Below are 21,280 nucleotides of genomic sequence, written 5' to 3'. Positions count from 1 at the left end.
TTTCCCGTGGGCCGCCCTGCAGCACCGCCGCGCGGGGCTTTGGCGTCGTCCTGCGGGCTCGGGCATCCCCGCTCCGCCAGGCCGGCCGGTTCGCAGCCTCTGCCCTCCGCTCGCCCGGGTGCGCCCGCCGCCGGCCACGGGAAGCGCGCCCGCGAGATCCCCGCGGCTCGCCCGCCGCCGCCGCCGCCGCCCGACTCCGCCGGGGGACCTGCGGGCAGACGCGCAGAGCCAAACTTTTCTTTGAGGCTTTCGAGACAGGACCGCTCCTCGCCAGCGCCAGCTGCCGCCGGAGCAGCCGCTCTCGGACGCGGCGTGGGATCCCCGCCCTGCTCGGCGCACCGCACCACCTACCACTTCTCCGAGATCCCCCGGGGGTCGCCCGGCTCCGGCACAGAGGCGGCTGCGGAAGAGAGAGAAGAGAGGGGGATCTCTCTCGCTCGCTCTCTCGGACTCCCGGGGCCTGAAGGCGCCCTCGTCCTCCTGCACTTTCCCATCGGCCGCCAAAGTAACTTGGAGCGAAGCGGAGCGCGGTGCGAGGGCCCCGGGCGGCGGCGGAGCCGTACGCAGCCCGCGGCGCCGACGCTGAGCCGGGCCCGGCGGGCCGGTGTATGTCTCCCCTCGGCCGCGGCGCGCAACTCCCGGTGACTGTGCAGCGCGCGCCGCCGCCCGCCCCGACCTGCGCCGCCTGCGCCGCCTGCGCCGCCGCCGCCCGGCCCGGCACTCACCTCCCTCTCCCGGGCTGACCAGCCCGCCGCCGCCGCTGCCGCCGCCCGAGACTCCGCGCAGCACCCCTTCCCCCGCCTTCGCCGCCGCCACCGCACAGACACCACACACACACACACACACACGCGCGCACGCTTCTCTCCATCTTGCGAGTCCTTTTTCCTCCCCAGCCCTCCAGTGGGGGTGCGAGTTTGTCTGGATCCCCCACCCCCGCCACTTCACCGCCTTTTCTTCTCGGTCCCTCACCCCTCCCCAGCCTGGTGTGCGCCCCTGTCCTACCTCGCCCCCTTCATTTTTATTTATTCATATTTATTTGGAGTCCGCTCGCTCAATCCCTCGCTCGCTCCGTCCCCTTCCCTCCTCCCGCCGGCCCTCGCTCCCTCCCTCCCTCCGGATCCCTGCTCTCTCCCCGGAGTGGCGCGTCGGGGGCTCCACCGCTGGCCAGGCGTGATGTTGCACGTGGAGATGTTGACGCTGCTGTTTCTGGTGCTCTGGATGTGTGTGCTCTGCCAGGACCCGGGCTCCAAGGCCGTCGCCGACCGCTACGCAGTCTACTGGAACAGCAGCAACCCCAGGTAAGGCGGTGGGGGACGGAGAGTCGGGGCTACCCGGGCTCGGAGCCCTGCGGAAGGAGCGGCGGCGGCGGGGACCGGCGCGCACCAGCCGCCGGCCGCGCGCACCCCGGAGCCTGCCTCACCCGGGCGCAGTTGGCGTGGAGCCGCCCGTGGGAAGCGCACCCGTCGCGCCCCTCTTTGTTAAGCAAGCCACCGCGGAAAGGCCGGGTGCCCCTGGGTGTCCCCGAGGCTGCCCGGAGTCGCTGTCTGTTAGGGCGCAGGGAGATTCGGAAAAGGGCGGGAGCCGAGGAGTTGGGACTTCGGCACTTCCCGGCACGGGCAGGCTGGCCGGCCGGCGGCATCAGCATCCAAGTGCCGGGCTTGGGCGCCGGGAGCCCCGGGTCTGCTCCGCCACAGCTCCCGCCCGGAGCGTGCGTGCGCCTGGGCTGCGGGGAGAACCCGCCAAACATCCCCAAAGTTTTTTTTTTTTTCTTTGTGTGTGTGTGCGTATGTGTGTATGTTTTAATTTTTACCCTGTCTTTTCCCGGTGCGCGCAGAGAGCGCACGGGCTGGGGGAAGTGCGGGGGGCTGGGAAGCGGAAGCTTTAGGTTTTTATTTTCCTCTTTAACTGCGAGGAATTCATTCGGCCCCGAGTCTGTGTGGGCCTGGCGCGCTTGGCAGCGGAGGGGATTCCGCCACCTCCGGCTCTGCCTCCCCCCGCCCCACCCGGTGGGTTCAAGGTGCCAGAAAGTTTGAGCTAATGCCGGGTTACGTCATGGGTGAGGAGCGAGCTGCAGAGTTGGCCGAGCCGGGCGGTGGGAGCTCTGCGCCCGCGGCCTGGCGGTGCGGAGCCGGAGAACGCTGTGCGGTTACCTGGCACCCTTCTGCCGGCGTCCCCGAAGCCCGCCGGGTACGCGGGAGGCCAGAGATGGGCGCCCGGGGCGGCCCAGGCGCGCGTGCTGGACCCCGGCCAGCAGCGGACGTGCAGTGTTCTCGGACCCTGGAAGTGGGGTGGACAGAGGTTATCCCCGGCGTCGGCGGACCCCTCGCGGCTCGGAGCGCTTCTGTGCGCAGCGGGCGGCCCCGCCGGGCCCGGATAGCTCGGCTTCCCCGGGACAGAAGCCGGTTTTCCTGCTGCGGGCTGCTCTGGGGGGCCCGCCTAGGAGGGAAATAGTGTGGCCGTCCCTACCATCCCAGGTTTTTACCCCGGACTGGAGTGGAAGGTGGGAGGAGAGAGGCGGGAGGCCGAGAGGTGCGCCTGTGGTGGCCGCGCGCCTGGGCGCCTCCGGTCCTGCCGTCCGCTACGGCCCCCAGCGCTGGCCTCCAGCCTCCGCTCGGTTTGCGGGCGCGCAATGCTCGCCCGGATGAAGGTTTTCCCCGGGTGCGGTCCCCGAGCTGTCGACCCGAGAGGGAGCAGTCAGTCCCCCGCTCTGGCTGTTAGGGCAGTCAACCCGGGTCGCCCTGGTCCCAAACGCAGGCGCCTGGCAGGAGTGGAGCGGTCCCTTCGAGTTTGGCGTGCAAAAAAAAAAAAAAAAAAAAAAATCACCCCAAAGTGTCCTGGAGGTGGGTGGCAGGGAGCGGGAAGCCCTTTCTTTCCTCTTTGACCTGCCACTTACCACTATTAGGGAGAGAGAAGAGAACCCGGGCTGCCGGGGGAGATGTCTTTTATTAAAGCTGACAGAGCAAATAGAGCAAGCTTTCCAGTTGTGATGGTGTTAAAAGCAAGGCTCATTATGTCGGTTGGTTTTTATTCCCTTTTGGGCATTATTAGACAGCATATATGAAAAAGAGGAATGTCTGTTTCTAAACTTGAGCGCCGGTCGAATAAAGCAACGGTGAACCGCGCGGTTGCATTTGGGACATTCTGCTCTTGCCTTTGCGCTCCCACCCGGAACTTGTCCCATTGTCGTCTTTCCTCGTGGTGTTTTCTACTTGGGCATTCAGTCTCTTTTGGGTTACAGCAGAACCAACCTCACGGGCTACCTTAACACCCAAACCCCCTTAACCTGTAGTGCTATAGTCTGAGTTAGTTCGTGGATGTCTTATCTGAGGTTATCTCTATTTTATGCTTTTGATACTGTTGTTTGGTTTGAGATTAGCTCATTGATTTTTGTCACAGGTCATGTTTTTCATAAATCTGCCCTGCAGAACACCCTCCTGCTCAGGGTGCCCCCGTGGCTCCGAACCTGCCCAGGCAAAGTTCATCTACAGAATTTTAAAACTCCAAACATACAGCCTTAAGTCAGTATTCTCACTTGAGCTTTGTCGAGATGCTTTACTGTGTGATCATTATCACTTTCATAATAACCAAAAGACCTTCCTCACCCCCCGGAGACTCAGTTCTGATATTTCATACTCTTTGGGGTTTATGAAGGCATTTTAGCTCGGTGGTATCACAAACTTATCCTTTCAAAGCAGTTTTACCCCTGAAATGTTTAATTCAATCATACTTTCTTGATGCATTAAGGAAAAAAAGTAAACTTGGAAGTAATTTAAAAGAGGCCAAATGAAAAGTAAGTACTTAAAAATAAAAGTTGTTCCCAAAAGATTGGGAATATTTCAGAAAACTTACCCTACATGGGTTTACGGAATTTGACCAATTCATAGTTCCACATTGTCCCCTCATCATGCATGTATTCATTTTGTAAAGTGAGTTAGCTGTGCCTTTTGGTTTTATGTAGGGACCTGTGGAGATTTTCCTAGTAATAAGGTCAAAGGACTTAAGTCTTTTGAAAACAAGTAGCCAACTTTAATTGCAACTTAAACAGACTTTCTATTTTTCTCAGAAGAAAAGCTCAGTAGCTACATAAAGCTGATAGATAATAATGGAATCTGTTTCTAAATGAAGTAAAGGTGCTTTACTGGGTACTAATAAATTAAGTTTGAGATTCTATTTGGGTAACACTGGAATTACATATACCTGCATCACGGAGTATTTTCCTGTGTAACTTGTGTTCCAAGTGGCTTCTGCAGCCCATAGGAGTTTTTCTGCCACCCTGAGTTGCTTTATTGCCTCTCTTTTGACACCTTAAGCATCTAGACATTTAAATTCACAGGAAAAAAATTATTAAACTGACTTGCTGTCAGAATAGCTTTATATTAGGAACATTAGATTCTATGTTCCTAGGTATTCACTTCTGGGAAGTGGATATTCAGTTTTTAAATGCTGGTAGCTTTTTAGTCCTCACCAGTACATATTGGGTGGTGGACCCCAGTGATTTTATGGTTTGAGTTGGCACGAGTTGATGAAATCACAACTGAGAACTATCAGGCTGAATGGAACTCCTGGATGATAATATTTCCCTCAAGGTGTCCGCCGTATTTCTAAATTTGAAAACTTGTATGTGTTTCACCTGGAAGTGTGGATAATAGAAAGCTCCTTTTTAGGTTAGGCTGAATTCTGAACTGAAATGTCAGTATTAGGGAGACATGAACATGAAGATCCAAGGAAGATACACTTATTTGTCCTTAATTTCTTTAAGGATACAAAAAGCTTTTCAGTAGCAACAGTAGACTTTTAGTTAAGAACTGCTGTTACATTCTCCTGCATAGCTCTGCCTGTAGAGATAGCGGACTGAGTGTTAAGAGCATGCCTGTTCATTGAAGCTTGCTAGGAACAGTCTGGTTCTCCCCAGAAGAGCATGCCTTTCTGCACTGTGTGGTGTGTATACTGAAAAGCGCTTCTTGGATTCTTTTCACCATTCGCCAAAATGGTGCTAGCGTAATTAAACGTATCTCCTACTGGTTGGCGTTATGGGGACAATAATAAAATAATCCCGAGGCAAGTGCACGTGTAGCCAACACGCTTTTAGGAAGTTGTGTTTGTTCCCTTGGAGCTTCTTTCTCTGATAAGGTTTCCATACCATCATTGTAAAAGTCTGTTTTCTTAAGGGGGAAAAATATCTGTGTCATTCATCAAGGATTTATTAAACTTTAACCTAATTAGATGTTTTCCTTGGACTTTTTCAATTCTTGTAGGTACCTTAAATGAAACATTTCATTTTGGAGTAGTGGGTAATTGCCACCACTTAGTTGTGTTAACATGTAATCTTAGAGTTGTGAAAGTAAGTTGAGTTCTAGGTCACCACCCCCAAATCCTCTAGCAGAGCGGGTCATCTGTATTCAGCTAAGTAGAGAGAAATCTTAACATTTTTTTTCCCCCAATCATATTCCCTTGAGTATTTTTCTTCTTTCAAAATTCACTGGCTTCATTTTTAAAAGTCTGAACCATCATCATTTTGATATCTGTATACCAGTATATCGACACCGTGCCTTTTCACTGACAAATACATGACACCCACATGATTCAGATGCAAAAAAAAAAAAAAAAAAAAATGTTGTGAGGCAAGATGGCAAGGGAAACTTGGGGGTTGCATTATCACCAAACTTGTAAAGGATTTCCTTTCGCTGTGAAAGGTTAAGCATTTATTTTAGATTTTGGAAGCAGAAGTGTTCTCCAAGTAAAAGATATTCTTTAGCATCTGAACTCCACTCACTCTGAGCCTCACTGTAATGTGAGTTTATCAGATGTATTAGGGTTGATTTTATTATTTTGATATTTTGAAATCGTAGTGTTTGTAAACACCAGGATAATGGTACAGCAGTTTGACTTAGATTAAAGCCTATGTTTTCATGCTTATCCATTTACAGAAAACCTAGAGTGAACTTTCCCTTTTTTTAGAAATCCAGAAATTTGTAAAAGAGAAACACGGTTCCTATTTTTTGACCAGTATTCCCTAGCGTTTTGGAAAGTAGGCTTGGTTATTGAGATGTTACGTTCCAGCCACTTCGTGTATTTATAAGAAACTCCAAAACAGTCCACCGTCCATGTGTTTTAGGTGCTTGGAACATCAGTGCTGTCCCAGGCGCACTTGCCTGGGACAGTTCGGTCTAATTTGGCATTTCCAGTGTGAGACCAGCAGCAGTAAAGGACTTGTGATTAAAAGCATCAGAGAGAGTCTGTAGAAGTTCTACTGCAGTGTTTGGTGACTTGCACGGTATTAAGGAAAGCATGGACTCAATGAGCGGATACCTTGTCCCGTGCGTTGGAGCTGATGGTCAGTGGCTTTGAAGACTTTTGCCTTTGAAGGCTGAGAAGGGTCAGGATTGGAAGGCACTCTTAGGTCCCCAGGGACAAATTAACCTCCTGACTTTCCTGCCATTGAATCTTGCCCAGTGCCCCTGCACAGGCATTTCAGCGCGTTCTGTCCCCCCTGGCCTGATGTCCTGCTGGGTAGGGACAGCCCAAGAGAAGCACCTCCTTCCTCCCCTTGGCTGCCTTGGAAAGTGAGTGGATACAGTCATTCCTGCAGAAGGCCTGGCCTTTGCTAGCTTGGGAGAAGTGGATGCCAAAAGAATCTACCCTTGAGGGAGAGAACACATTGGAATATGAACTGCACACGGCACAGCAGTGTGTTAAGGATGAATGATCTGTGTATGATAGCATTTGGTTTATTGCTTAGTGGTCCCCCCCTCCCCCAGTAAAACTCATTTGCTTAATACTTTCTTAGAAAGGTATAACTCGACCTTCTATATTTTGAGTTTGCTTTGAGTAATTCTGTAGCACTGGGACTTAAGAAGGTAAGCAGTGTTCAGGAACCAGCCACACTGTGATGACTGATTGTATTTTATCGACTTATATTTTAGAAGTAAGGTACAAACTGTCTTGATTAGAATGGCCGTGTTGAGAAGGGAGCCTGGATTTCTCTAAATACAGATAGGTAGGGCTTTGCCTGTTCCCATCTTGCCCTTTGATCATTGGTGACAGATTACACCTTCATGTTCAGGGAGGGGAACCTCACAGAGGAGGATGAGGAGTGAGGTCCTCGTGGCCGCTTTAAATACTCTGTCTTACGGTGGTGATCCTAGCCAGCCAGACATCAATAAATTACCATCTCTTTTAACGAACTGATTTCTATGATTAGATTTCTATTTGAGTCTGCTTTTTCAACCTATGTCCCGAGCTGTTGTGTTGCAAAGCTTCTTGTGATTAATGTGAACCTTCCAGTGTTTCCGAATGGGATATTACTCACCACCAGGAGACCTGTTTCCTCTTCAATTTGTCTACATTTATGTTTTCAAAATTTAATCAGTCACACACAACCACCTAGCTTAAAATTACATAGTTGGGAGAAAGAAGTGTTGGTGTGCTGTTGCGCAGTAGGGTGACTATAGATAATGATAATGCATTGAAAGCTCTATTTTTCTTGAGAAAAAGCTAGAAGAAAGGATTTTTGCAAGTCCTCATAGTATGTAAGTGATAGATATTTGAGTAGGTAGATATGTTTGCCATGATTTGACACATATACATGTGTGGAAGTGTCACATGGTACTCATAAATAGGTATACTTTTTATGCATCAGTTAAAAATTTTCAAAAAATGCAACTTGTCTGTACTAGGACCTGCTCTGCATCATTTTGAGCAAGGAACGTTCCCTGTATCTTGGCACTGACAGCCTGTGCTCCTCCTATTGCTCCCTGAAGGATTTATTGTAAACCATGGAAATCTGTGCCCTCTTTTCTAATCACAAATTTGTATGGGTGCACACTCTTGCTTTTGAGGCTGCTGAAGAGTTTTCAAACAGTGAGCCCTGTATTGCTGTAAAAACATTATTTTAAAATATTAACGACTCCCACTTAAGTTGGCGAGTTGCTGAGAGACAGCAGTGTGCCCACCAGACTGATGGTTAGCTCGGCTTTCATTCAGGTAGAATTCTATCATTTTCAATAGGGAAAAATAAACCTTTGTCATCCTTAGAAACATCCTTCGTACAATTGACAGTTGACAGGTTGAAGAAAATGTTACTGTCAGGTCTTATTTTCCACTCAAGTGAGGAATAAAAATAGGTTTGAGTGGTTTTTTTTATGTATTTAAAAATTATTTCAAAATGGAGGGAAATGTTTAAAATTTTTATAGGTGGGCCCTCGAATTAATCTGTCATTTGCTTCTGGGAAGGTCAGCAAAGTGCATTTCTAAGAGAGACTAACAGTGAAGCTCCTGTGATTTTTACTTTGAAGCAGTCAGATACAGTTGATTTGATTGTAATGTGATATTACTGTATGTTGTATGGTTGGATTCTTCACAGATACGAGGTGTCAATATTAGTCCCATTACTTATCAGATGGGCTGATTTTCATGACGAATGCTCATGATTTGGGTGTGAGGTCTAAGTGGGAATTTGTCCCAGTGTGTGGAGCGGGCATGTGGACCAGCACATGTGAATGCATGCACTGGACAACCGTGTCATTAATGTGCAAAGATTAGACCTTGGACCAACGTCGCATGCTATTAATTTGAAATAACGTATGTGGAAGATGGAGATCAGAAAAATACGTGACAAAGTTCTCATTTCCCAATTTAGAAAAGCAAGGTTTTTGGCTTTCAGTTAAATCAGCGTTTTTTTTTTTTCCCCCAAGAAGCAGCCATCTTGTTTTAAGACCGATTTTATTTCTTTCGTGAAAATGGTCCGGAAATGAATATGGACAATAGAAAAGGAGACTAAACCACTTTGTGATCGTGTTGGTGGGATCCTCTGTCCACCTCAGATTATTTGTGAAACGGCTCAAATGTTACCTTCTTGTATTTAGTTGTGAAAAAAGAAAGATTAAACTTAGTAATCATGCATTTAAACACAGGCATATGATACTTTCATGTTATGGACTGTACCAAGTTTCCGTACGTATGTTTCTCTTGAAGCTTGTAATTTAGGATTAATTTCAGAGCAATACTTTTATACAGCTCCTGTTGTCACCCTTACCAGTACGCTGTTTGTGACTATTCTAGGTTCATTTTCTTTGTTGGTAGACTTTTTTTTTTTTTTTGGGGGGGGGGGTACAAATTTTCTGTTACCAGCAGTCTTTCTCCGGTAAGAGGTACCGGTAAAATGTAAGTTTCTCTCCCCACATTTGGATGATTTTAGAATTCTGTGAAGTCAGACTTTTTTTGTCCCTAAAATGTAACCTTTTATTTCCTCCTAAGCAGACACTTGCTGCAGATTCTGCAATTAATTTAGAAGCAAATTCCTATTTGTTGCTAAAAGTTAGGAGACTGAATCAACCGAGTCTGCCAGGGTTTCCACCATGTTTCGAGTATTCTGGATACATTTGGAAGAACGGCTAGCCTGTAAGTTGTTCCAGAAATGTATACCACTCTCCTTGCACCGGCATCTGTTTGGTGCTGTCTGTCTGGGACAGTGGTCTCTGGGTCTGCCGTGAAAGCAGGCCTTCCTCAGGACACAGCTGAGCAGTGCCTGAATCCGTTGGTCTCAGGGACCTGCTCACGGTGGGGGTGATGACCCCAAGATTGCTTCAGCTCTTTACAAGTCAGGTTTTGGGTGCTTGGAGACACAGAGTAAAAGCAATAAAGAAAATGCATGTGTTTAGAACATTCCCTGGTTCAAGTTGGGGTAGGAGTGGGCAGTTTTTGCACAGAAAGGCCTTCCTCTGATACCTGTCATCTGTTCTTTGAGTGGCTGCTGGACTTGCCTGAAATAACTTGACTGTTCAAAGTGACCTTGGCAATGAACTAACATATACCTTTTGGTTTTTTTCTTGCTGCTTCCAAGCTGTCAGAAATTCCATTTTAACTTTTATTCGTGACTTAGGCATATATGTAAAAGTCATAATTAACAATTAGTTCTTGCCTCTTCTATATGATGAAAGTGTGTTTGTATTAAAAAATGCAGTGTTGTGGGTTTCATAAAATTGAATTATGGCTTAGTTTGTTGGATAATTACAGTACAAATTATTATCTAGATTTTGATGATTGCTGTTTCATACATGTCAGTGGGACATACAAGTTTGTAGCATTTACTGAACTTAATAACGTGTAGAAAAATATCTGTTTAATTTAAGGAACACCAACAAGTATGGGCAGAAAAGCTAAACTAAATCTAAATATGGGGACGTTCTCTTTTGTGTTTAATAATTAGGTTAAACAAAGGGGGAGCTAATGAACACAGTTCCCCTTCTGTGTGGCAGGGCAGGAAAATACAGACAGATGCCGGAATGTGGGAGTCGCGATCTGTGACTTCCAAGCATGGCCACTGCTCAGGTGCACAGGTGTCCTGAGCCTCCATCGTGGCAAGGATGCATTTTTGAAGTGACCGACACTTTGAGATGGAGATCGTGAAACTGGTTCTGTTGCAGTCTGCAGCTCTGCAAAGGATCCATGTGGCCAGCTTCAATGTTAAGTCCCTCACCTCCTCTTTCGGGAACCCGTGCATCCCAGGCACAGAGAGAACTCTGGTGGCTTCTTCCTGGGACCTGGATCTGGGGGTCGCTGTGGAGCTTCTGCGTCCCAGTAGTTCTATTCACTGGTTTGGAATAATGGAGGAGGCTGAGGAGGGCTCGGATGGACGGTCTGCTTTGGCCAAGTGTTTGCCTGCTTTATTTAGCTAATACTTTTTTTTTTTTTTTTTAAAGAAGACAGATGAAAGCAGTGGCTCTGTTAAAGACCCTTTTTTTTACTCCTGCTCTCCAATCTCGCCAATAACCCCTGGGTTCAGACAGACCATTAATGTTTTAGATACTGTGGCATTCAATGTTTTCTTCATATATTTGTTTACTGTTACTGCTTCAATAAACTTTTATGCCTATTTCTGTGGTTTTCTGGCCGAGGCTCCATTTGTTACAATGTAGTGACCCAGCACTAAGAGGGGTACAGTTCAAATAGTCGTGCTTCTGCGAGGGTTTTGAGTCCAACTGGAGAAAATAATAGGGAAATGAAAGCTGCCAAAATGTGTCTCCCAATTACTAATTAATCAGGCGAGAAAGGACCCGGGCGATGGATCTGGTCGCACTCAGGGATGCTTTATTCAAAATACTGCATGAAACAAATTAAAGCAGGCCCCAGGGAATGTGGCACCCAGATATTTGATATCACGAGTACGATGTGGTTTTTTTTTTTTTTTTTTTTTTTTTTTTTAGTATGTGTCAGCCAAGGCCAAAAACAAAATTTGCCACTGCATCTTTGTGCACTTCCCTGATAGCATCAAAACATGAAGCTATTCTAAAGAGTATTTCCCTTATTAATAAGCAATGCCTTTATTCTGATTAATATTTTAGCACAGAGATGATAGTATTCTTGGTTTTAGTATTGCTGGAGCATCGTAGTTGTACTTCAGAATCCACAGAGACTCGGGGGAAAAATGTAGAACTTTTTCCACCGCATGCCTGTCATCAATATTTTGAGGATTGCTATAATTGAGAACACTCCCCCCTCCACACACACCCATCCACACAAATACACTTTTTTTTTCTTTGCTATCCCAGAGATTCCAATCTTTTCTGGCAGTGTTCCATTGTGGTTGCTGGACCCATAATTAAATGCTTGTTATTAGTGTATTTTTTTTTTCTATAGCATTTACAACATAAAAAGCAAAAGGTCTTGTGTGAAGCTATAGCTGTCGGGGGAACAATGAAAACTAATTACACACTCTGCTGTCACCATTGTCAACTATACTCTTGGGAAGACAACAACATGACAGGGTGTGTTGTGGGGGTGTGTGTATGTGTACATGGGAAGGTCCATGTGGACGTGTGCTCATGGGGCACTCAACACGTGCTTTAACTTTAAACTCTGCATTCTCTGAAGCAAACAGCTAAAGTATAAAGGACGTAGTTCATGCAATTGAAAATACATGCAGTTCTTTGTTGGACAAAGGCTTCCTACTTTTGTAATCCTAACCAACCCTACTTAGGAGTTTGAATGTCTAATTATTTTGAATGTTATTTCAGGGTGCTCTTGTTATCAACACACCTATGCTATTAATGTATCTGTTTACAATTGTCTTATAATTATCTCCTTTGCAAATGGTTATTTTTTAGTCCTGTATTTTTATGGCGATATCTAGTTATTTGACAACTAATCTCTTAATTCACTTACTATTCAGATCTTTCTATTGCTTTCATGGTCTCTGAGCCTGTCCAGTGGTGGATGTATTTGAGAAAAAACAGAACGAAAGAGATGGTATGTCTCAGACTTATAGCAACTGTAGTATAAGACTTGGTAAGAAAAGACTTTGAAGCTATCACATGAGGTTTTAAAATCAGTTTTCGGTTTCAATCATTCATGCCATCCTGTTCTTGGCTTCCACAGCGAAGCAGGGCTTGGCTCTTTGTAACGTTTTTCATGACTATTTTCATTCTTTGCATGCATGAATTTTCTTTACAGTATCTAAAACCAAATCCAAATGGGTGAATTTAGGGATTACTCGTTGATTTGAACTTATTTTTTTTTCCAAAATCTTTCTGTTAAAGAAATAGAACTAATATTCATTAGAATACTGTATTCATGTACTGCATACATAAAAGTTATAATTAATAATCTGTTTATTGAGTGATAGCACATGCAGAACACGAGGAGGCACACAGAGAATTTAGAGATGAGTGAGACGTCTGCACCTGCGAGGAAGGTCAGCGTTTTATGCAGATGGAAGAATTTCACTCACAAAATCACAGCACAAGGTAGAAAGCACTTTCAGAAATCTTCACATACTGATTTGTTTGACAGGGATTTATCAGGTGCTGTTCCCAGCACTAGAACTACTGCCACCGGTTAGTGATGTCCACATCACTGCTTCTCATGCTTCGAGCTGTACCCACGACTCCCTGGGCTCTTGTCAAAATGCAGATTGGAATTCAGTAGGTGCTGGAGAGAGCCCTAACATTCTGCATTTCCATCCAGCACCCCTGGTGGTTTTGACACCGCCAGCCTTTGAACTATAGTTTGAACAGGGGTTCTTGATAACACACAGTGGCAAGAGCCATTTTTCAAGAACTCTTTGGCTGTCCTTGCCCTGAACGTTCTATACTGTTCTGCAGTGGCTCAGAATTTACATGAGTGAAAGCAGTTATTTAAAAAGCCTGGAAACCTTAGTAGCCTTCTTTTCTAGCCTCTTTCTTCCAAATCTCAAATAAAATGGTTTAGTTTTAATATTGAAAGATTTATTAACTTATTTGAAAGACAGTGTTACAGAGAGAGAGGTAGAGGCAGAAAGACAAAGAGAGATCTTCATCCGCTGGTTCATTCCCTCAGTGGCCATAACCACCAGGTCTGGGCTAGGCCATTGTTAGGATCCTGGAATTCCATCCGGGTCTCCCTTATGGGTGGTAGGGCCCCAGCTAGGTGGGCCGTCTTCTGCTGCTTTCTCAGGTGCATTAGCAGGGAGCAGGATGGGAAGTAGAGCAGCCAGGACTAGAACTGGTGTTAATATGAGATGCCATTGTTGCAAGTGGCAGCTTTACTTGCTGTGCTACAATGCCAGACTCTTAAACTGTTTTTTTTTTTTAAGCTTTTATTTATTTATTTGAAAGGTAGAGTTACAGAGAGAGAGAGAGAGAGAGAGAGAGAGGAGGAGACAGAAAGAACGATTTCCCATCTGCTGGTTCACTCCCCAAATGGCCTCAATGGCCAGAGCTGGGCTGATCTGGAGCCAGGAGCTTCTTCCAGGTGTCCCATGCAGGTGCAGGGGCCCAAGCACTTGGGCCATCTTCTACTGCTTTCTCAGGCCATAGCAGAGAGCTGGATGGGAAGAAGAGCAGCCAGAGACAAACAAGAGCCCATATGGGATGCTGGCACCACAGATAGAGGCTTAATCTACTACTCCACAGCACCAGCCCCTGAAGTGGGATTTTTACATTGAATTCATGTTTCATTAAAAACTACGCCACTCACAAAGGTAGTAGGCCAGGGGTTTTGTTGTAAGTATTGCTCTTCCTAAAGAAATTCTCCTGGAGTGAAAATCCTGCTCTGGTCCCAAAGGTTTCAGAAGATCTGTGCATAACTGTCTAAGGGTATTTATTTGCAAACCCTCCCCAGTGGCAGTGCTGGAATCACACCTCAGAAGCAGATTCGTAACATTGTCTAATTTCAGTTCGTATGGTTAGATGAACCCATGATGTTCCTTTTACATTGAGCACAAAGATGACTCATGGTTCTCTGCTTCCCCTAGCTGGGTGTCTTGTGGGCGGCTCTGAGCAGCCTGTCCTTCCACTGGAGTTACAACAGACGTGCAGGAAAACGCGCTCCTGCCCTAAAATTCTGTGCCGCCAGCATCCCTGGTGAGAAATCTTCGTTCGGATCCCGTGGAAGTCACGTCAGATCCCTAACTACTGTGCATGCACGCCTTCTTCATGGCGCCTATCTCATTTGCTTTGCCAAGCAAGGATTGCATGCTGCTTGGATGAGCAGGTCAAGAACGGAACTAGTTAAATTCGGATTTCTCTGCCTGTTTGTCCTCCACTTTGTGTGCATAAACGCAGTATTATAACCTAAGTGAACTTGAACGACTTGGAAAGCATGGATAGGTAGACCCACTTAATGTTCTGTGAACCAACCGTGGAAAGATGAGACTGGTCCTACTGTGAATCAGATATATTTTTATGAAAACAAACAAAAAAGGTGGTGAGCACTCAATTTAAGCCTCCTTTTGTTTTTGTAACAGTTTTACCAACAGTTTTGTATAGTTAATCATAAAACAGAAACAAATATTTTCTTTTTAAAATTCCTGGCAAAATGAATTAGAACACTGGGTACCATTTCATAAGTACTGTGAACTCCATTAAGATTAATACGTGAAATCATTACTGTTTTCTTTTCGTCAGTTTCTGGGTTTATGGTCATGCTCATCGTAGTGTAAATGAGGGTTCTAATTCCATGATTCCCGTAGATCGAGAAATGCAAGAATCTTCTGTGACAGTGTGTGTACCTCAGTGGCTCCTAAAAGGGAGGTATACTGTGTGTCTGGAATACTGTTAAATTTAGGCTCACCATCGATTAAAATGACGTCATTTGCTTATCACTGCGAAATGACTTTGTTCAGAGTAGAATTAAGATTTATAGTGTTTCCCATGTGTGGGGGAATAGTAGAAGGTGCTCAATAGTTTTATTACTTTTTTGCTCCTTTTTAAATTTTATTTATTTATTTGAGAGAGAGAGTTAACAGAGAGAGAGAGACAGAGAGAAAGGTCTTCCATCCACTGGTTTACTTCCCAAATGACCGCAATGGCCAGAGCTGGGCCGATCCGAAGCCAGGAGCTAGGAGCTTCTTTCTTGTCTCCCATGCAGGTGCAGGGGCCCACATACTTGGGCTGTCTTTCACTGCTTTCCCAGCACAGAGCTGGATCAGAAGAGGAGCAGCCGGGACTTGAACTGGTGTCCATGTGGGATGCCAGCGCTGCAGGCTGAGGCTTAGCCTAGTACACCACAGTGGCAACCCCATTTTTTTTTTTAAAAAGGAAAAGTAATACATTAAATAGTTTTATTTAACTCAGAGTCATTAACAATGATCTGTCACCATATTAATAAATTTCTAACCAAGTTCTTAGGTACACTTATATGGGTCCATGTACAGATAATTATGATGGCATAAGGTAAAAGCATGAAATTCAAGTCAATTTTTCTTTTTTGAGTTCTTGTAAGGGCAACTGTTTTGGATCAAAACATCAAATACTCTTGGGTATTGAATAAGCAGGTGCCCAGAGAGTCAGCTTTTAAGAATCTACATCAGATTAGTCAGTTGTTCTTTGTTAACATTTTTGGTTATATTTCAGCTCTAGAAAAGTGTCAGTTCTGGCTGAGTCATGAGTGTACCCTTCCACATGATGCCCTGAGCCTGTTCCTTCACCCTACCAAACCAATGGGCCTAACACAGTAATGTCTCCTTGACATTTATGAACATGCGCAGGGAAGTGTGCACGGGAGAGGACTTTTGAAAGAGGCAGCTGTACCCTATGAAAGAAAAGAGCAGGGAAGAAGAGAATCATTTCCCCCGAGTCCACGGTGATCTCACTTTATAATTCAGTATATTCTTGGAGGTTACATAAAAAATGGGTTCTTACAAATCAAAAGTTACTTTCAAAGTATCATGGAAGAGTTGATTTTTTTTTTTTTTAAGTCTGAGTTGTATTACTTTGCTGTATAGGTGGTCTTGAGAGACAGGATTTGGGATTTAGGTTGTCTTTTAAAGCAACTCCTGCTTTGGGCTCCATCTTGTGATTCCTTCCCTGTATGGAGACTGACACATGGGAGGCCAGCCTGCTAGCACCTTCTGCCTGGGCAGGTAGGAGTTGTGGATCTCCTCCGGAAAATCGCTCAAGGTTCTTTGTGATGTCCCCTCTGCCCCTCTCAGTTTGTCCCTTCTGTTTTGTTTTCCTCCACTTTGGGCTTCATAGGTGGAAGGAGACGTCTCCATCTCAACCGAGAAATTAATGAATGCAGACACCCTCTTGGAGAATGCTTGTATTTCCAATGAGGAGCTTGTTGAAACAAATCAATTCCTGTCTGAGGCTGCTCCTCGCAGGCAGCCAGGCTGTCCCCGGGATCCTTGAGTTTTTCTGACTCCTACTGCCAGAATACTGGAGGTTAGCCTCTTGACGCCTCTCTGCTTAAGAACTGTGCTGCTGACTACTTTTAAACTTCGTACATATTCATTATACACACCTTGATGTTAGGAGCATAAATAGAGCATAACAGCCTCTGGCCGGGAAAGGAAACAGAATGTGTCAAGGAACACATCTTTGAATGCATTGAAACCTGAGCAGCACATAGCTGTCAAAGGGCCACTTTCCTGTGGAATAGTCTGGTGCTGATTCAAAGCAGGTTTGACATCATGTGTTTATAGTGATTTAGGTGAGTACCAGATAGGCCCATTACTTGTTTGAAAATTGCAGTGTGTACTTACATAATTATTTTTTTAACATTGTTTTACTCATGAATGTATAAACCTCACGTAGGCCAAAAGATAAAAAAATTAAAATTGATAAGACAGTCCCTAAGAGAACTGGTCAACCATCCTCAGGTTCTCTACGCAGAAATCGAGTGAGTGTTGAGGGAAGAGCTTGTCCAGTACAAATGTGTTAGTAGCAACAAATCCAGAGTTACTTGGAAGGGCACTGCAAACTGTGACACTGGCCTCTCCAAGTGTCATGTGTTCATATTTGGAATGGCTGCGTTCACAGCCACAGACCCTCACCTTTGAGTCTCTCATATCATTTCATGCAAAGGCAGGTTGCTTTTGTCCTGCTAAATTGGAAGTTAAGATCTGTCAAGGGAAGGAGCTGGCTGGGAGTTTATTTCAACTTTAAAACTTTGTAATTTCATGTCCCTTGTCTCCCTGGCTGATGAATGATTAATGGCTACAATCTCTCCCCCTTTGCAGGCTTTTTTTTTTTTTTTTTTTTTTCCCCACGGCAGAAGGGTAGTCAGGAAGTTTAAATTTTGAATGACTGACTTATTGACACTTTGTATTATTAAAAAGTTAATTCCTCAGACTCTTGTACATCAGTTTAAAAACATCAGCCAGGGACTTCATCTCGGGCAGGCTTAGTACTTTCTCTCCGGGAGAGCATGTTGATTGATCAAATTGAATGTATAGCAGCCCAGGCATTCCTTCAGATGTGAGATGATTGGATTGAGTTACATTTTAATTATTTAGCTTTTATTAACGTGGTAAATAATGTAGAAAAAATTCGAGCTGCACATACTCCGGTGCATTTGATGAATTTAGCCAAACACAGGAGAACAGGCTGGTTCCAGTGCACTGCGTTTCACATGGTGTTTTGAAGGGAGGGGCAGTCTGAGTTCTCATTTCTCCTTGTGAAAGGCTAAATCGTGCCACGGTATTTTACATATTCAGCATATAGCACTTGGTGACGTGCCCACTATTATGAAGGTTGCCATAAAGTAGCATTTTTAACTTCGAACACTTGATAACCCTCTTCAATTTCTCTCTCACTAAACTTCTCATATCATTTGGCTTTGTTTATATTGTTATAAAATGTGATTGGAGTATACCATTTATTTTTTTCTTAAAGAGAACCAAGTCTTACTGATTTGAATGGAATAATGAGCATTATGATAGGTTATAGCAGAAAACTATGAATTTCTTTCCTTAGAAATCCTTATTCTATATGGCCCTTAGTGTTTTAGTAAAATTTCCCAGTGGCCACTTCAGATTGATTTTAGGATAATTGACCTTTTTTTGTTTGTTTTAAAAAATAGTTTTATACCAACTGGGCAAATGCAAAAACTCTTTGATGTTAAGTAGTTTTATTTCTAATAGACAATATAAGGCAATGAAAAGCCATGGGAAAAATCCATTGATTAATACAATGCTATCTCCCAGGCGCTGTCTCAAGTAAGTTGAGCCGCTGTCACTGGTGGGAAGAGAGAGTGTGTGTGACTCTCCCCCCTGTCTTCTCTTTGAAGGCCTCTGTCCCCCTGCCGAGGTATGGCCAGGACAGCAGGCAATATTGTGGCACACTCCTCATCCATGGGTTTGGTGATGACACTTCACGTGAGGGCACACGGGGCTTGAGAAGAAAGCTGAGTTCTGATTTGGAAGTCAGTCTCGGAGCTTGGGTTGGCTCCCCGTGGCCCTTGCTGGCCACTCTGGGCAGAAGAGGCCACCACTAGCGAGTTCCAGGTGCTTGGGTGGATGAGGCCTGCTCAGGAGCCATCTGGGGTCGCCGTCAGTAGATTCGCACTGCAGCCTGGTACAGAGTTAAGACTGCGCTAATCAGTGTTGGAAGACGATCGGTTTTTCTCGTTATAAACTGCTAATTAGTATTGAAAGTCTAACTTGTTTTGTTGAACATCCTCCCTTACTTTCTCTGAGAAAGTGATTTAGACTGTAATCTATTTACTCTCTCTTCACCCTTCTTCCCTCTTGTGAAAATAAAATCTGGAACCCCCTGGGGACTCCCCACTGTTGAGATCGGCTTGGAAGGAGCTTTAAACAGTGGCTGCAAACTGAAGTCAATATTGACTGGGTCTAGGGTTGAGCCCGGCTCAAAGCCTCCTTTTGTTCGTCCCTCGCCAGCACTCCAGAGCGAGCTGGAGTGGGGAGGCCGATGAACAGGGCTCGCAGCTGAACTCGGAAATGAGCCTTGGCCAGGAAGAGAAGCCGCCTGCCCAGCTGCTCAGGAGCTTCTGCCGCGAACCCGCGAGTACGGGAGGCTGAAGTGCAAACCCGCTGGCCCTCAAGTTCAAGGCGTGCGCTGCTGCACCTTGTGCCCACCTCGGTGGGGCCTGCCGGGCTCTGAGGGCAACCTCCCCTGCCCCGTGGGGATGCTGCCTTCTCCAGGGTACTCGCAGGGGAGCTCAAAGCAAAGGGAAGGGGTAAACCCCGATTTCAGAAGTGTTGCTCCCGCCCTGGTACCTGTTCCGCTGCTGCTGTTAGCCGCGCCTCTGTCAGCTGTCACGTTGGATTAGACACTCTCCTGGGTCTCCTAAGTGCTCTGGCCTCCCTGGGGTACGGGATGGGTGAGAGAGAACCATCTGCCGTCGGAGACGAAAATTCTGAAGTTCTGACGAGGAGGTGCTCGTATTCCTTGAAACATTTCAACTTTTCTTTTTAAAAAGAAAATTAAATCATTTAAATATGGAACAGACTCTCTTGTTTCAAGTGGAGCACTTTGAGTAAAAGCTGCCTGTATTTCTGCCATTTCATTCAAAAACCCAAACAAACAGCTGGCGGACTTATGTTTTAGTGCAAACCATCGCGGTCCATTTACTAACTGGAAAAGTAAACATCCTTAAAAAGGATTTCTCATGTGTCTTGACTGCAAAGTGAGTTTTAATAAATACTCAGTAAAACCAAGAGCATCCTATTTGGAGTGTTATTCTTCTCCACTGATCATGTAAGCCTCGCTAGAAAGCCATACACTCTGCTATGATGTTTGATGTGAACCCATCTGTGCTAAAGGCTGCATTCAGGCAAATACCGGGACCATTAGAATATTCATTAATTTCCCAGGCAGTCACCAAACTATTCTGTTTTACTCAAGCCTCTAATATATTAGAACAGATAATGTCCCGATACAGCATGGTGTGCTACAGAGAGACAGAACACGTGTGTTGAGCAGTATCAAAAACTACTTCCTGGGAGAAGAGTCATTTAGTCCAGGCCCTGAATAATGGGTATGATTTTAATAGAGAGGGGAGAGTATTAGGAGGATATTCCAGGGACTCTTAGCAACAGTGGCAAAGGCCTGCTGGATGTGGTTGTGTAGACGGATTTGGGAAACGTATGAGAGGTTGTTCATGTAGGGCGAGGGGTATCTGGTGAAAGTGTTGGAAGCATGAGTGGGAAGAGAGGGAAATGGCCACATCACAGGATGTCAGCGCAAGATGCTGTTTTGCCTTTTGTCTTTTCAAAGTGCAGTTTCTGTAAGAGAAGTGTTGTAGCAAAACTGAGAAAGGTACACAGAGAGAGATCCCATCTGTTTCCTGTCCCCGCCCATACATGAGGCTGCATTGTTAATATTAGGATATTGGGTCATTATAATGTGTTACTGTTTATAGTAGATGGATTAACACGGTTACTAATGTGTATTGTAATAATTTTGCACTATTGCCTATCCCAGCCAGCGGTCAACTGCTTTGTAACTGTGGCTGAATCCTGGTAAATGTTGAAGATCTTCAAAGGAGGCTTGGTTTATCATTGGTTGAGTGGTAGGATAAAAAAAATCAGGGCAATTTTAATATTTCCAGATGAAACGTGGGATGACCCATTATATCTGAAATAGCTGTTTCTAAACCTTTTTTTTTTTCAGTCAACAATCCGTTGTTCACAAAAAATCGTCAGTAGAATCTTAATGTGGAACACAGAGGAAACAAACCTAAAAGCACGGACTAAACATCAGGTGTGTTTGGGAGGGGAGGGGCCAAACTCTGCTCACCTCTTGCCCCGGGCTCCTGAGAGAGCCGAAGAAGAGCCTGGCTGGGTCTCTGAGTCAGATTTTGAAAGCAGCCCCCGTTCCGTCTGGCAGGGTAGAGTGGTGTTGTGGAAGAGGTGCACCTTAGCTTATGTAGGCCATGGAGTCGCTGTGTGCTGCTGTGGGAACTGACTTGAGTCGGTTGTATTTATTGAGCACTTACAGTATACCTAGCACAGTGCCTTACAGACGGGCCAGTCATCATCATTGATTTAATCTGGACAGAAATCCCTGTGAAGGAGGTTTTTTGGTGACCCTTGTAGTACAGGTGAGGAGACCTGAGT

The 21,280-nt window shown here is 45.5% G+C and overlaps 1 protein-coding gene across 2 annotated transcripts in view; it reads left to right on the top strand.

The window, feature by feature from the left end:
- Positions 1-821: 821 nt before the first annotated feature.
- Positions 822-21,280, top strand: part of EFNA5 (ephrin A5) — a 303,987-nt gene continuing 283,528 nt past the window's right edge. For both annotated transcript variants that reach the window (XM_051853591.2, XM_002713956.5), the window contains exon 1: positions 822-1,298. In XM_051853591.2, coding sequence (XP_051709551.1) covers positions 1,174-1,298 — 125 coding nt within the window. In that variant the 5' untranslated portion in view covers positions 822-1,173. The remainder of the gene's footprint in view (positions 1,299-21,280) is intronic.

Source organism: Oryctolagus cuniculus, chromosome 14, assembly GCF_964237555.1.
Source record: "Oryctolagus cuniculus chromosome 14, mOryCun1.1, whole genome shotgun sequence".
Classification (NCBI taxonomy): Eukaryota; Metazoa; Chordata; class Mammalia; order Lagomorpha; family Leporidae; genus Oryctolagus; species Oryctolagus cuniculus.
Note: the sequence above shows the minus strand (reverse complement) of the source record. Positions and strands in the feature narration are given on the sequence as shown.